At 36.7% G+C, this 18,283-nt stretch overlaps 1 protein-coding gene across 1 annotated transcript in view; it reads right to left on the reverse strand.

Annotated features, from left to right (window-relative positions):
* Positions 1-17,783, reverse strand: part of LOC128567666 (multidrug resistance-associated protein 1-like) — a 103,420-nt gene extending 85,637 nt beyond the window's left edge. The window contains exons 1-2 of the mRNA XM_053565080.1: positions 17,662-17,783; positions 12,198-12,259 (exon numbers count right to left, since the gene is read on the reverse strand). Coding sequence (XP_053421055.1) covers positions 12,198-12,259; positions 17,662-17,733 — 134 coding nt within the window. The 5' untranslated portion in view covers positions 17,734-17,783. The remainder of the gene's footprint in view (positions 1-12,197; positions 12,260-17,661) is intronic.
* Positions 17,784-18,283: the final 500 nt, after the last annotated feature.

Genomic DNA, 18,283 nt, shown 5'->3' on the forward strand with positions numbered 1-18,283 from the left:
CAAAATTTTTGGAACAAAACAATAATGAAGAAACAAACCATCAGAACCTCCCCTTTCGGGATACAGCAAAAGCAGTCCTAAGAGGAAAATTTATAGCATTGTAAGCCTTCCTCAAGAGAACGGAAAGAGAGGAAGTCAATAACTTAATGGGTCATCTCAAGCAGCTGGAAAAGGAAAAATCTTTCCAACCCTAAATCCAGCAGAAGAAAAGAAATAACTAAAATTAGAGCAGAACTTAATGAAATTGAAAACTAAAGAATCATACAACAGATCAACCAATCAAAGAGTTGGTTTTTTGAAAAGGTCTATAAAATAGATAAACCATTAGCTAACCTAACCAAAAGTAGAAGAGTAAAATCCCTAATTTCATCAATCAGAAATGATAAAGGCAAAATAACAACAGACTTCTCAGAAATTCAGCAAATACTTAATGAATACTACATAAAACTCTACTCTCAGAAGTATGAAAATCTGAAGGAAATAGATCAATACTTGGAAACATGTTACCCACCCAGACTTAGCCAGAAAGAAGTGGAAATGTTGAACAAGCCTATAACAAGCTCTGAAATAGCATCAACTATAAAATATCTCCCCCAAAAGAAAAGCCCGGGACCAGATGGCTTCACATCAGAATTCCACCAAACCTTTAAAGAGGAACTAGTACCTATAGTACTTAATCTTTTCCAAACATAGAAAAAGAAGGAATATTTTCCAACTAATTCTATGAAGCAAATATCACCCTGATACCCAAACCAGGAAAAGACCCAACAAGAAAAGAAAATTATAGACCAATATCTCTAATGAATATTGATGCAAAAATATTCAATAAGATCCTAGCAAACAGAATCCAACAACACATCAAACAAATTATACACCACGACCAGGTGGGTTTCATCCCAGGATCCCAAGGATGATTCAATATACATAAATCTATAAATATAATACATCACATAAACAAATTAAAAAACAAAGACCATATGATTCTTTCAATTGATGAAGAAAAAGCTTTTGACAATATCCAGCATCGTTTCTTGATCAGAACACTTAAGAAAATAGGTATAGAAAGAACATTTCTTAAACTGATAGAGGCCATCTACAGCAAACCCACAGCCAATATCATAGTGAATGGAGTAAAATTGAAAACATTTCCACTCAGTTCAGGAACCAGGCAAGGATGCCCACTGTCTCCACTGCTTTTTAACATTGTAATGGAAGTCTTAGCCACCACAATCAGGCAAGAAAAGGCAATCAAGGGGATCCAAATAGGACCAGAGGAGATCAAATTGTCACTCTTCTCAGATGATATGATTATAGATCTGGAAAATCCCAGGGAATCAACCACAAAACTCCTGGAAGTGATCAAGGAATATAGTAACGTCTCAGGATACAAAATTAACACTCATAAATCTGTAGCCTTTATATACACCAACAATAGTCAAGGGGAAAAAACAATCAAAGATTCTATTCCCTTTACAATTGTGCCAAAGAAGATGAAATATCTGGGAGTGTATCTAACTAAGGACGTGAAAGATCTCTATAAAGAGAACTATGAAACTCTGAGAAAAGAAATAGCTGAAGATGTTAACAAATGGAAAAATACACCATGCTCATGGCTGGGAAGAATCAACATTGTTAAAATGTCCATACTACCTAAAGCATTTTACAGATTTAACACGATCCCTATTAAAGCACCTCTCTCATATTTTAAAGACCTGGAAAAATTAGTACTCCATTTTATATGGAAACAGGAAAAACCTCGAATAGCCAATACATTACTCAGAAATAAAAACAAATTGGGAGGAATCATGCTTCCACACTTCAGACTTTATTATAAATTGATAGTGATCAAAACAGCATGGTACTTTTTTTTTTTTATTGTTGGGGATTCAATGAGGGTACAATAAGCCAGGTTACACTAATTGCAATTGTTAGGTACTGTTTTGATGAAGGAGGGAAGGAGGGGGAGGGATGGGAAGGGGGTGGGAGGGATAGTAGGGGATAGTAGGGGGACCACAACTATGGAGCACATTGCAAGTAAAAGTTGGCTCTATCAAGTCAGAACACAAATGTCCTAATGCTATAATTGGGTAAATGAGATGAAAGGTATGCTGATTAGTATGATGTAAGCACTCCAATTTGGACAAATAATCAACACACTGAAATGGGCATAAATGTATTTATGATCTATGTACAAAAGACAATAAAAAATAAAATTATTAAAAAACAAAAACATGGAAATTAAATAACCTTATGCTGAATAATAGCTGGGTCATAGATGAGATAAGAAGGAAATTACCAAATTTGGGGGACAAAACAATAATGAAAACACAAATTACAAGAACATCTGGGATAATGCAAAAGCATTCCTAAGAGGGAAATTTATAGCATTGCAAGCCTTCCTCAAGAGAACACAAAGAGAGGAAGTTAACAACTTAATGGGACATCTCAAGCAACAGGAAAAGGAAGAACATTCCAATCCCAAACCCAGCAGAAGAAAAGAAATAACCAAAATTAAAGCAGAATTAAATAAAATTGAAAACAAAAGGATTATACAACTGATTAATGAATCAAAAAGTTGGTTTTTTGAAAAGGTCAATAACATAGATAAAAATTTGGAAAACCTAATCAGAAATAAAAGATTAAAATCTCTAATTTCATCAATCAAAAATGACAAAGACGAAATAACAACAGACTCCTCAGAAATTCAAAAAACCCTTAATGAATATTATAAGAAACTCTATTCTCAGAAATGTGAAAATCTGAAGGAAATAAACCAATACTTGGAAGCAAACTACCCTCCTAGACTTAGTCAGAATGAAGTGGAAATGTTGAACAGGCCTATATCAAGCTCTGAAATAGCATCAACTATCCAAAATCTCCCCAAAAAGAAAAGTCTGGGACCAGATGGCTTCACATCAGAATTCTACTAAACCTTTAAAGAGGAACTAGTACATATATTACTTAACCTTTTCCAAAACATAGAAAAAGAAGGAAAACTACCCAACACATTCTATAAAGCAAACATCACCTTAATCCCCAAACCAGGAAAAGACCCAACAAGAAAAGAAAATTATAGACCAATATCTCTAATGAATGTTGATGCAAAAATATTCAATAAGATCCTAGCAAACAAAATCCAGCAACACATCAGACAAATTATACACCATGACCAAGTGGGTTTTATCCCAGGGTCTCAAGGCTGGTTTAATATACATCAATCTGTAAATATAATTTATCACATAAACAAAATAAAAAACAAAGACCATATGATTCTCTCAATTGATGCAGAAAAAGCTTTTGATGATATACAGCATCTTTTCATGATCAAAACACTTAAGAAAATAGGTATAGAAGGGACATTTCTTAAACTGATAGAGTCCATCTACAGCAAACCCACAACCAATATTGTATTGAATGGAGTTAAATTGAAATCATTTCCACTCAGATCAGGAACCAGGCAAGGTTGCCCATTGTCTCCACTGCTTTTTAACATTGTAATGGAAGTCTTAGCCATTGCAATTAGGCAGGAAGTCGATCAAGGGTATCCATATAGGGGCAGAGGAGATCAAACTTTCAGTCTTTGCTGATGACACAACTGTATATTTGGAAACCCCCAGGGATTCAACTACAAAACTCTTAGAGGTGATCAAGAAATACAGCAACGTCTCAGGTTACAAAATCAATACCACAAATCTGTAGCTTTTATACATAACAATAGTCAAGCTAAAAAAAAACAGTCAAGGACTCTATTCTTTTTACAGTAGTGCTAAAGAAGATGAAATATTTGGGAGTTTACCTAACAAAGGATGTGAAAGATCTCTATAAAGAGAACTATGAAACTCTAAGAAAAGAAATAGCTAAAGATGTTAACAAATGGAAAAACATACCATGCTCATGGCTGGGAAGAATCAACATTGTTAAAATGTCCATAATGCCCAAAGCAATATACAATTTTAATGCAATCCCTATTAAAGCACCACTGTCATACTTTACAGACCTTGAAAAAGTAATACTTTGTTTTATATGGAATAAAAAAAAACCTTGACTAGCCAAGACATTACTCAGAAATAAAATCAAAACAGGAGGAATCACACTACCGGACCTCACCAGTATGGTACTGGTACAAAAGCAGAGAGGTGGATGTATGGAGCAGAATAGAGAACCAAGAGATGAACTCAGCTACTCACCATCATTTGATCTTTGATAAGCCAATTAAAAACATTCACTGTTTTTAAAAGATTCTGATTGTAAAAGATTCCCTATTTAACAAGTGGTGCTGGGTGAACTGGCTGGCGACCTGTAGAAGACTGAAACTGGACCCACATTTTTCACTATTAACTAAGATAGACTCTCACTGGATTAAAGATTTAAATTTAAGACTTGAAACTATAAAAATACTAGAAGAAAGTACAGGAAAAACACTTGCAGAAATTGGCCTGGGCGAATATTTTATGAGCAGGACCCCCCGGGCAATTGAAACAACACCAAAAATCATTACTGGGACCTGATCAAACTAAAAAGCTTCTGCACAGCCAAGAACATAGTAAGTAAAGCAAGCAGACAACCCTCAGAATGGGAGAAGATATGTGCAGGTTATGTCTCTGATAAAGGTTTAATAACCAGAATCTACAGAGAACTCAAACGTATTAGCAAGAAAAGAACAAGTAATCCCATCTCAGTGTGGGCAAGGGACTTGAAGAGAAACTTCTTCTGTAGAAGACAGGCGCACAGCCTACGGACACATGAAAAAAATGCTCTTCATCCTTAATCATCAGAGAAATGCAAATCAAAACCACTTTGAGATATCATCTAACTTCAGTAAAATTAGTCCACATCACAAAATCCCCAAACCATAGATGTTGGTGTGGATGTGGAGAAAAGGGAACACTTTTGCACTGCTGGTAGGAATGCAAACTAATACATTCCTTTTGGAAAGATGTTTAGAGATCACTTAGGAATCTAAAAATAAACCTGCCATTCCATCTTTCAATCCGTCTATTAGTTATATATCCAGAGGACCAAAAATCACATTATAACGAAGACATTTGCACCAGAATGTTTATTGCAGCTCAATTCATAATTGCTAAGTCATGGAAGAAACCCAAGTGCCCATCCACCCATGAAGGGATTAATAAATTGTGGTATATGTGATGCAGGACAAGGCAGCACCACCACCTGCTGCCTTAACCCTGAAGGTATTGATGCTCTTGCAGATGGAGGAACCAGCTTCCTGGAAGGGCGGACACCTGCAGGGGAGATGCTGGTACCTTGCTGTCTCCTCTATGTGGACTTCTGAGTGGATGGTGCCTTCCTGTCTCTTTCAAGTGGACTTTGGACTGGTCAATTTCATGGATGGCACCTTGCTGTCTCCTCCATTGGCACTTCTGACTGGTAAATTTCCTGTCAGTTTCCAAGGCCTGAGAGTTCACTGGACAGCTGGCTGTAACTGACAAGATTCACATCCTAGCAGAACAACCCCCTGCCACTATATAAATCCCTGAGCAGATAGCCAAAGACAGACCTCAAAGAGGGAGCAGGAGAGCTTGTTCCCCTCCTGGGTTCTCTCTGCCCGGAGGTCTGGTTTTTGTAGTTGTTGTAATTTTGTTTCTGTAAATAAATCCTGACCTACCACTGATCCTGTGGTCCATCGATTTATTCTTCAAATCGCAGAGACCAAGAACCTGAAATTCCAGTATCATATGTACACCGTGGAATATTATGCAGACTTAAAGCAAAATATCTCAAGAATAGAAGAAAAAATATCCAATATACTCAGCCCTACTATGAAACTAATTTATAAGCACCTACACTTTTATATGAAAGCTAAAACCCAACTATACCCCAAGAGAAGGGGAAAGAGTAAAGGGAGGGTTAGGGAGGAGAGAGGATGGTTGAAGGGAGGGTAATAGGTGGGACCACACCTATGGTGCATTTTACAAGGGTATGTGTTAAATCTACTAAGGGTAGAATATAAATATCTTAACACAGTAACTAAGAAAATGTGGTGAAGGCTATGTTAACCAATTTGATGAAAGTATTTCAAATTGTATATAAATCCAGCACATTGTACCCCATAATTGCATTAATGTACACAGCTATGACTTAATAAAAAATATGTATATTTACTATGCTTTATCTTGCTTATTAAAGTTAATTTCAACATCTTATGTTAAGACACCTAACAAGATGTTGGCAATATTTAATACATATATATGTTGTATTTATAGTTTGATTATCAAAGCCTTAAAATGACATTTATTTAAAATTAATTTCATTTGCATTATTTAAATTCCATGACTTTAAAATGTCACCGAAATTTCTTAAAGCCAGAGCAAACCTCACTCTCATCTTGTGTATGAAGCAAAAGGAATTTACCTACCAAATTCAATCAATATAATATAATTCTTTGAACCCTCAATGAATCCCAAACAATGATAAAAATAAATAAATAAAAATGAATGAATAAATAAAAAGAAAATATTTCTATACAAATTTGAAGAATCAAAATAATTAACTATAAATAGCTCAGATTTACATAATTTCTAGCCAAGCTTTCTTTTTTCTAGTGTGAAGCTTAAGGTTACATGGTAGCATAAAATTTTCGTCATCCTCCTTAAGTGATTACTAGATTTGTGTAACTTGGAAATCTTATCATATCTCAGCTTCTCTGCCCAAGAATTTGCTCAAAAGTATGTAAATTTTCTATTTAAGTCACTTTCATAAAACCCACTAATGATCTTCATGTTGCCAAATTTAATGAAGAATATTTAGCTCTTATTTCAATTTACCCCTTTTTAGTATTTGCTCCTATTAACCATTTTATTTTTCTTTTTTCTTGACAGTTTCTCTTTTCTTAGCTGTCAATTACTGCTTTCCTTGGCTATTTCTCTTAAATTCTGAACACCTTTATATCTTGTTGACTCCAACTTTTGCCATTTAAATATCGATTCTTATTGTTCCACTTGTTTAATCTAGTCAATGGACTTTTCTTCTGGGTTGTTTTATTCATATTCATGGCTTCAATTACTGACTTCAACTATTGACTATAGTCAATGAGTTCCAAATACATAGGTTGGGGATTCATTCTAAGCCCAAGAACCACATATCCAAACACTCATTCACGTGATACTTCACAGGCATCTCATAATAAATCTTTTCCAAAGTGAACCCACAACTTTTTTTACTTCAGAAATAAAATTTAATGACTTAATTTTGTTTTTACTAGTACAAACTAGGTTAACAGTTTAAATATAATATACTCTGGACAATGATATATAGGTTCTATTTTTAGCAGAAGCTTAAAGAAAATGTTTAATAAGGTACAGATTTATTCAACCCTATAGTTTGCACAAATACAAAAGCAGAGTCATGATTAAAAGTAAAAATTGTGTAACAGTTCTGCATACTAAAATATTAATAATGCAGTTTCTGAGAACTAAAATATCATCTGGCTGATTTTGCTCTTATGATATATATATATTAATAACTTCTTCTACCATGACAAGGCCACTAACAAAATGTTCACTATTCTTCCAATACCTTTGATTCCCAACATGCTTACCAGTTGGCAAATTCATTTTAGTGGCAGCAAGATAAGAATTCAGAATACAAAGAGCAAAGATTCAAGATTCATTTTGATGAGCTATTTTATCATAAAACATGCAGCAATGAATTTTCAATTCATAAACTATTTCTATCATTCAGTGAATGTACACAGCTATAATTTAATAATAAAAAAAGCATTCACCATTACCATTAGATCAGCTCTGGCATGCAAGAGATCCAGTAACTCTGATAAGAGTATGGCAATAACCTCACCAGCGTGATTGGTTCATATATTACTGGCTGCCTTGATTAAGCTTCAACACGAAACATCACACACTTCTAGAAAACACATCTCCACAGAACCTCTGATCTTCTTCACCAGCTCACCAGACACAGGTTGTCCATCATTGCCTAGCCTGACTTCTTCCTTCAACAGCAGGTTCATCACAACCTTTTTCAAGTAGCTGCATGGACCTCTTTTCCTCAGCAGGGGAGTGTTGTAAAAGGAAGTCACATCATCTTGTTTTTCAGTTTCCTTTAGCTGACTCTCATTTTTTTGAAATTCATGAAAAGTGTCTTTTACCAGTCTGTCTAGATCCACTTGGTCTTGAAATTCTAGCTCAGGGTTTATTTCCAGTATGATGGATATAACCATTAATAACTCCACAACCATCTGTCTGTACTTCAGCTGGTCAATATTTCCCAAAGTGTCTTCAACAAGAAGAGAGAAATTCATCTCATACCTGGTCATATCTGACAGTGTTGCTTGCCCACCATGATGCCACTGGTTTGTGCTCAAGGATCAACCATACTATTGAGGCTGGAGAATATCCAACAGAGTTGTTTAACTTCACTGGGTACAGCTGATATAAGTCCATGGTTAGCTTGTCTCCACTACAGATCTATAGCTCATATTCTTTAGCATGAATGATCCACACAATTTGTATTTTCAGCATGACCCTGAATAATTCAGGGCTATTGGAGATAATCCAGCCAATGTGGATGACCAATTCTTGCTGGAGGACTGCCTCCCTCTCATCATGAATATTATACTTGTAATAGATAATGTTCTTAATCATGCTTGAAGACAAAGGATTAGAGATAACCTCTTCTTCTTGGCCAAAGGCACTCAGAGTTACCTGTTTGCCCTGCATTAAAACATTAGTAATGTTGGGGCCAGGCTGTCCACTACTTTACTTAAAAGACTCGCTGCTTGGTGCACAACTGACCAAAGTTTTTTGCTATCAGCTCTTCTATAGACTCTCTCAATGTGATCAGAAATGGTACTCCCTTTGTTGAAGTTGGGGCCTTCTCTTTTGAGTTGTATACCCAGAAGGATGGCTTGCCTTGCAAGACACCTGCAGTCATTCAGCTTTTGAAGAGTATCATGGATGAGTTTGTCTTTCCCCAGCCATGTTGACATCTGGTTGCTGTTCCAGCTTAGGAGCATCAGAGCTGCTGCTTTAACATTTGACTTTTGAATGTTTGAGAAGTTCTAGTTCCTCAAAACTCTTAAATTCTGGAAGGTCTTTTGGGTCACTGATTCATAGGAAGTCCAGTTGTTCTACTACAGCTCCAGATATTAGTGTCTGTAGACAATTAACATGAACTTTGACTCCTCCGATCATTCCTTTTTTAAAGGCTGCCAGCATATATAATATACGGTTGAACTGTTTCCCTCTTTCCTTGTATTCCCGGATGAGAACAAGGAAAAGTGGACATCCAGGCATTTTCCAATATTGCTTCGTGAACTGTAGTGAGTTCTTTATGTTATCTATCAGCAGCAAAACATCTTGAGACATGTAGAAATCACTAAGGTCAAAGATAATAGGTTAACAAACCAGGCTTTCCTAGAATATGTTGAATCTTTGATGTACTGAGGCAGCCAATGGGCCTATTTGGTCTTTCAGAGAGTCTTAACTTTTCACTGATACCCAGGTAAAAATACACTTTCACAAGCTCCTGCTGAGCCCAAATCTGAATGGGCTCTACTTGCTCAGGAGTTTGAGTCTGGATACTATATGTGTTGAGAAAAACTTAAAGGTGCTGGCTTTCTCTACAAGTATACATGAAGTACCAGATCATTTACCAGCAGGCCTGATTGGAAAACCTCATGCTCACTAATGCTGACTCTTTAGTGGGGCATAGCTGGACAGCATCAATATCTTTAGGACTGATTAGTTCATCAGCTGAGAGTTTTGCAGTGATATGGGGTTGACCCCAAATAAATAGTTTTCCATCACAGCCACAGTTGCTAGAAGTTTCTTTTGACTATCTTTTTTTTTTTTTCATATTCTATAAAATCAGCTTACACACAATAGTACTTTGGTATGACAGGACAGCCTTCTGTGGTCTGAGGCAGCACTATAGTCAAAAGATTCTGATACTCCTTTACTTGTTGGGATTCTCTCTAAAAATTCCATTGATCATCATGTAAAGGAAAAATATAGAAAATTCACATTCAATGCCATCAAATAGCTTAATTTTAGCTAGCTTGTAGCATTTATTGGAATCTTCAAATGATGTTATATACCTGTCTCATCAAGAAATGCCTAAATCATATTTTCCTTTTAATTTTATAATCACTTTGTGAAGTGTCTGGCTAAACAGAACATCATCCATGTGTGATCTTGACTTGGTAACAGCGAGCACAAAGTTTGCCTGTTTGTGTCAGACAGATAAGGTCCAGCATTTTTAAGCAGGACCTGTGCCCAAAAACATCTCTTCATTCTGTTTTCAATGTGCACCTGGGAGTGAGTCTCTCTCCTATAATAAATGCAATGTCATTGTATCTCCTTTACCTTGTGGAGATGAGTTCTTCAGGACTCCAGATTATCTAAAACACTTATGAGGTCCCTTTTATTCAAAACCTTGTATTTGGCAGAGAAAGGGTTTACTGGATTCCTGACTTTGGTATCTGGGAAAGAGAAAGCAAATATAATAATGGCAGCACAGAGCTACATTCAAGCTCTGTCGGCTTGGCTAAAGTAATGGATGAGGTGAGGCTATCCATTATTTTACTTAAAAGAGTAGAAACCATTAATGGATTTGACGTCTTTGGCAACCAGGGCTATTCTTGGTTAGTTATATTTGTGGATCTCAATGCTCACAATTGCGACAGGCAAACTTTGTGCTCGCTGTTACCAAGTCAAGATCACACAATACAGATGCTGCCATCCTTCCCTACATCAGTTATCTTGCATTTGCCATAAAAATGATGGAGACTTTACATCTTTTATGTTTACCCGGATGGAGTTGGAACATATTCTTCTTCGTAAAGTATCTCAAGACTGGGGGGGAAAAGTATCCAATGTACTCAATACTATTATGAAACCAATATATAGTCACATACACATTCATACAAATGATAAATCACAATTATACTTCAGCTGGAGGAGGGAGGGCATTTGGAAGGTTCTTGCTTAATGTGCACAAAGCAAGGGTGCACTTCAAAACAACTAAGAGTAAATTATACATGTTCCAGCACAAAAAATAAGTGAATTTATGGTTATATCAATCAGTTTGATTTAAGCATTCCACATACTACATTGTACCCTATAAATGTATATAGTTGTGATTTAACAAGAAATTAAATAAAAAAAAATCTTTGCTTAAAAAAATGGATACTAAATACTCTAAATTCTGATAACCTTTAAAAATGTGGAGATAAATGACTTCCTTTCTGTTGTTCAGGCATTCATAGTTAATTCCTGGATGTGGAGAAAAAGGAACATTTCTACACTGCTAGTAGGGTTTTAAGTTGTACATCTACTCTTAAGAGCATATCTGTAGATCAAATTGGGGAATTTTGTTTCTACCATCTGTAGAAGAAAAATCATAAAGGTAAGAAGACAGACTTAATTGCCATTATCATGAACTTTCTGTTATGGGAGCATTTCCAAAGAAAGCTTCTGAATCTCTAAAATAAGAAAAAGTCAACTCTTCACATTTACTATGATTTAATTCCTATGTTAAAGTCAGAGGTCACATTGGCATCTTCTTTAGGAGAACATCTGAGCTTTCACTGTAAATTATAGATGAGTGATTCTATGCGATAAACCATAATATATCTTATTAAAATGATTAGTTGTGTGTATGTGTGGATATGTATATGCTTTAATACTAGCATATTAAGTATATATAAGAGCATTCCTTGTAAAGAGTAGAATGAAATAGGAAAAAAGAAAGAAAGAAAGAAAAAATCATGAAATATAGACTCATCAGAAATTGGTTTACAACATTTATTTGTTTCTACCTGGGTATCAATGGACAGATTCTTTCTCTCCCTTAGACTAAATTTGCTAATCTGTGAATACCTATGTCATAGTGCTTGGAGAATTGAATGAAAGAATAGACATAAAGTGGGTAGCATATACTTGATGCTAAAAAAGAAGATCATTTTTCGGTTCCTCCCTAGTTCTCAGTACACTTTCTATAAGATATTTAGTACATTTCTGAAGGTATTTACCCTTTCTGTGGAAACTAGTATGTTATTACCTGTGATTTCTGTGCAACAAATAATATAACAAATCTTTACAATGTCATTTTGCAAAAATATTCATATTGAGAGTAAAAGAATATCATTCAGAAGTTATTTCCCTTGGAGTCTTCCTCAGTATAGTATGCTACAAATAAATTGGTAAAATTCTTACCTGGTGAACCAGGAATATGTCATCTTACTGAAGAATGAAGCATTTTTTTCTGAACTGTATTTCTGGAAAAGAAAACATATACCAAACAGTATATAAAGAAAATGTCTTTAATTTACATTTGAAATGCTTTTGTCAGTAGACAGAAAAGTAAACATGAAATAAATTTTTCTACTAATAGTTACAGATGTGTTGATACTATAATCATTAAGAAAGATAAGTGGATATTCTTGGATGGTGAACTAGAGGAATTTTAAGATTTCTCCCAATATTACAACTGGACACATAGCAATAAATCATATTGGAAAGAAAAATCATTCCTTAAGTTCCTATTTGTTTTTTTTCCTCTGTGTGTGTGTGTGTGTGTATGTATGTGTATGTATGTGCAGGTATTTATATGTATAAGCTAAATTTAAAACGTTTTAATTGCTAAATAAAAGACAGTTTTGCCTTTTTTCTGAAAAATACGAGATACTATCAGAGGTATTTGGTGTATGTCTGTGTGTTTACATAATTTCCCAAATATATATTTTCATAATTACATATTATTTGGAGGTAAATTATAATATTTTATAAAATTCTTCCTATTTCTTGGTTGGGTTCAACCAAGAAAAGAAAAGTTTTAAAAAGGAAGGCCTCAAAAATTATCATTTTACATTTTTATAATCATTGTCACTCTCTTTGCATTTTAAAAAGAACGGACGGAGTCAAATTTGATTTTTAGAAACTCTCCTGAATTTAACAACTTTTGCACTGGTCTTCTCTAACTCATTTCTGATTCCATACTCAAAAAGTGTTTACTACATGTTAAAAATTCTCAAACTATGCTGCAAAATATCCAAAGTATAGAAGAAAACAGTATGGTATTGACTCCAAATCTGTTTTCTGCAGTATATAGCAAATGGTATAATGTAAGTCATTTAAGATACATGTACTTTACCAAAACAAATTTACCCCTGCAAGATTGTTGTAAGAACTAAGCACAGTGACAGATGACACCTGCGCTCAATGTTTACTGCAGCATTCCAAAGCTGCGGACTCAACCCAAGTGCCCATCAATTCATGAGTGGATTAATAAAATGTAGTACACATATATTACGGAATATGTACTACTAGGTCACGAAGAAGGATGATTAAGGCCTTTTGCAACAATGTGGATGAAACTAGAGATCATTATTCTAAGTAAAGTATCTAAAGAATGGGGAGAGTACATCCCACATGTACTCACTATTAAAGTGGAACTAACTGATGAGCTCACATGTGCACAAAGGGAAGTAAATCTCAGTGGAAATCAAGCATGGGGAGTGGGGAGGTGGGGATGGGAGAAACCTACCCAATGGATGCAATGAACACTATTTGGATGCTGGGCACACTTGCAACCTTGCCTCAAGCATAACAGAATTGATACATGTAATCAAAATCAATTGTGCCCCCAGAATATTTTGAAATAAAAGAAACATTAAAAAAAATTATCAGGGTGGCGCCTGTGGCTCAGTGAGTATGGTGCCGGCCCTGTATACTGAGGGTGGTGGGTTCAAACTCAGCCCCAGCCAAACTGCAACAAAAAAACAGCTGGGCATTGTGGCAGGTGCCTGTAGTCCCAGCTACTGGGGAGGCTGAGGTAAGAGAATCACCTAAGCCCAAGAGCTGGAGGTTGCTTTGAGCTGTGATGCCATGGCACTCTACTGAGGGTGGACAAAGTGATACTCTGTCTCTTAAAAAAAAGAAAAAATTTATCAAACCATGAGCCCCAAACTACAACTCAAATATGTGAGCAATAATATCATCACCACCATTGTTACAGAACATATTATTTGAAAAACAAGTATACAAATTATTTGGGGAAATATTCTAAAATCCTATAATTAACATGGAGGTTATATTTTACTACATATGTTTCAATTATATAGGGAATTGCCAATTTGATAATTTGCCATCAATGAAAGAATCTTATTCATACTCAAAACACATATATTTCTGTGGCAGACTGCAAATGGCTACAAATTCTTTGCAGCTTTTCCCATCAGGAGATACAATCTACTTCTTACCCCTTGAAACTAAGGTGGCATTGTATTTTGATCACGGATATGCAACAGGAGTAGCATTGAAAGAACCCCAATAGTACTTCCATTCTTGCTGTGCTCGAAAACCAGAGTGGGCCATGTGACTGAGGCTCCAAGCCAGGCTGCTGGAGGATGGCAGATGCTGTGGAGAAGTGAGGCACTCATCTGACAGTCTGTCAGGGTGGCCAAGAACTTGAAAATTGCCAGACACATGAGTAAAGTGGCTCTATGTTATCCAGCTCCTGGCCCACCTGCCGGATAATTGTAGATTCATAAAAGACCTCAATAGGTACCATGAACCAAGCGTACCCAAACACGACACAGTCCAACTAATCTACGGAATCATGAATTAAATACAATGGCTGTTGTTTTAAGCACCTAAGTCTTGCAAAGCTAGTATAGATGCCTAATTCAGTAGACCTAGAACTCAATATTTGATTTGACATTCCCTCTAGGACTATCCACTTGAAAACATCTTATATAAAGCCCATGTGCATTCTCTGATAAATAGTTTCCTTAGATGTGGGCCACGCATCTTATAATGAATATATCACAGTAAAGCCAAAGCATATTTTATCTCCCAGAAGGAATAGCAGCCAGGTTTTAAAAAGTAAATAAATAAATATGATGAAGGTAATTAATCCTTTACCAAGCATTAAGAATGTAAAAATGACTTCTCAATGAAGAGGTAATTACTGAATTCATATTATGGATTTCACTGAGTTTATCATTTATGTGTTGTTGCATAGTAATTTCTATGTAAAAAATTACAATCTGAGATTATCTTTCAATGGTATAATTTACTCCTATCTTCTCCATTAAATATTTCTCATCTTTCTAACTCATTCATTCTCATTCTGACCTAAGTGACCCCGGGTGAGTTACTCATTTCTCTGTCTCCCCACATCTATTACAGGCTTTGTTCTCCAAACTAGTTTATCATCTATTGAACTTTTCTACCATTGTGCTTATAGTATGAATTATGCAATCATACATCGACATGGACGATTTAAGAGCAATTTTCATTAGTGTAGAGGTCCTGTTATTTCTAGATTAGCGTAGAGCAGCAGAAGTAGAGCACCAGACCACCACACAGCCAGGGGTTCGTGACTTAGAGAAGTGTGTTGCTTTCAATTTCCCTTGGGTCCAGCCTGAGCTGTGGCCTCAAGGCCTAGCTCAATTGCATGACCGATTATTATGTTTAATATCTCATAACCCGATTTCAGGTGCTTCCTTTGTGAAGGAGTTTGGGAATACTGAAGTTATGAGAAAGTGAAAGTATATGCTCATAAAGAAGGAAAAGCTTTTAGATATCAAAAAGAACTTTTGTTTTCTAATCACTTCAAACGTGCCAGATTTTGTACTACATATATTATCTTTAGGTGTATAAAATAACCTACCTTTAGGATGAAACCATTTCTGTCATCCCAATTTGTAGATATGGAAACTAAGGCCCAGCACTTAAGAAACACCTAAGATCTTCCAACTAAGAAGTTTGAGGGACTAAATCTAATCCAGTTAGTTCATTCTATCTTCCAACCACAGTCCCATACTCTCAACTTTATACCTGTTCGATACTGTTTCCCATAACTTAGAAAGATCTTTTCTCTTGTCCACTTTCTTATACTTCACTTCTCCTGGTTTTGGCTCTTCAATCTTTCTCAGGATTTATTGCCTCTGGTAGTTCTTTCCCTCCCACTGCAGCCTCCAAGGCTCTGACAGATTCTTCACTGCAGCCTCCAAAGCTCAGATACAGGTTCTTATCACGACAGAACTTTCAGCAAATGCCTCAGGGAGTTTCAGGACTCCCCCAGATCTGCACTCACTGAATTTCCCCTCACCTTCCCCAACTATCTCATGATTTTGTGACATCTTCTCTTCTATTAAACTCAGTGTATCTGGAGGACAGAAGCTATATCTATTGCTGTATTTCCTGTTTCAGCCCAAGGCCTAGCTCATAGTAAACAAGTTTTGCATGAATAAATGAATAACTGAATTTATAGGTGGGTGCAAATGACTACCAAAAAATATTGATAAGCATCTATTCTTAGGTCATCATGCCAATCTAGAAACTCAATCAGAAAAGTATATTCTTAGCTGATGGGTTAGGTAGGCATTTTTCCCTGAGCTCTATCCTAGCGAAAATATACTGTAAAATGTAATCACATAAATTTTTGGATATACTTTGAAATGATAAATTTTAAATAATTTTTTTTGACATCGAAGCAGATAGAGAATGCAATTAAAATGAGTATTTTAAACCTGAGCAGATTCAAGCTGGAAAATAATCAAAAATGAAACATTGTTCAAATACTAGAAGAACTGACTAGAATTTGGGGTGACAAAATAGAGTTTGGTAATTTTTCAATCTACAAGTTTGAGATTCACTGCCTTTTGTCACCTGTGTTGTTATACTAATGATATTAAACCAGTTTTACTGATTAAGCCTGTCATCTCTACTGTCTGGTAAAAAGGGGCTATTGTCCTGATGGGGCTTTTTCACATGTTCAAGTCACTTATTTCGCCCCCCTATTTAAGAGGCTTTTAAGAGAGTATTTTACTTTAAAAGAAATTTATAGCTTTGTATATGTGATCAGAAGAATAGCTGTAGTATTCATTTGACTTTTGGGAGTTACTAAAAAAGCAAGGATTCGAACAACTTCCCCTGAATCTGAAATCTTTTTTTTTTTTCCTTCTCTTTGTTAGCACTACGGAATCACTTGCATTAAGAGCTGTTTCTAAACTCCTGTCTTGTATAAAGATAAGTGAAACACAGGGAACTTTTGCTCTGGAAATTGCTCCTAACACACACCTGTGGGGTTCATTGCTTTGACTACTGCCTCAGCAGGTGACTCCAATTGTGCAAAAAGCAGGTGTAAGTAATCAAGGGGCAGGGTTAAGTCTCTGCAGTTTCTGAATTTGCCTCAGACCTCAACTTCCCCAAACCCATGTCAGTTAACACACCGAGTACACTTTATCCTGAATCGCTCCTGAGGTTTTACCGGGATCACCCACTGGTTGTAGAATTCGACCCCAACTTGCACCCCTTCCGTGATGAAGACAGCTCTACTCATTCTCCCCAATGCTCATTTCTGGTTACAGTGGAGTTACTGATCTCTTTGAACAAAGATGCCTCTTCCCTGCTCCAGCACCACCAAGGCTGAGAGCTCCATTGCTCACATTTCACAACATCCTGGAGATTGATCTGGCTCTCCAGATTGAGTGTGTATGTCTATCTGTGCCTGGGTGTGATTCCTACTACAACAAGGTCCTAAGACATCAGCCTCCGTTCAGGGTCCAAGGACGCGGCTCTCGGCACTACCACTTCCCCCCCGACCCCCAGAGGGGCCCAAAGACTTGCCGCGCCTCTCCCCCCCCCCCCTCCCGGGACCAAGGCACTTTACCTGCGTGTCCAGCCTACCCGGGACCTGCTCGTAAGAGTCGCTGGCGCCCCAGCTCCGCAGGCTGGAAAACATGGTACGGGGATCGCCCCGCCACTGGGAAAGAGGTGCTACCGCTGTGACTTCCCCAGCAGGAGAGTGACAGTTCACACTCAGCACCGGAAGGTGGGGAGGAGGACCTGCTTTCAGGGCCGGCCAGTCAGCTGTTCCCTAGTTGGCAGCCTGCCCTTGCCGGGGGTGCGCCTGGGGCGGGGTGGGGTGGAGCCCGCTGCAGGACAGTGCGGAGGGAGAGGGACCCTCTGCAGAATCGGAGATCCCTGCCCTGGACTCAGGAGCTCTCAGCTTCTCCATCTCCCTGGGTAGGTAAGGTGCTCTGTAGAAAACGTGTGCCACTTTTATGACCAGCAAAAAACTTGCTCCTTCCTGTGATGACATTTCCAGCACAACGTTACAGAAAGTTGTGGAATTTAGGGGTGCAAATTAATTGCAATGCCCTTAAGAGTAAAACAAATGAAATGTTCCCCTTAGCATTAGAAAATCCTAACAATACGCCACATCTAAATTTTACTCTTCAAATTAATTATAAAACAAGTAATATATGAAAAACTTCATAGTAATTAGGATT

The sequence above is a fragment of the Nycticebus coucang genome, chromosome 16, assembly GCF_027406575.1.
Source record: "Nycticebus coucang isolate mNycCou1 chromosome 16, mNycCou1.pri, whole genome shotgun sequence".
NCBI lineage: Eukaryota > Metazoa > Chordata > Mammalia > Primates > Lorisidae > Nycticebus > Nycticebus coucang.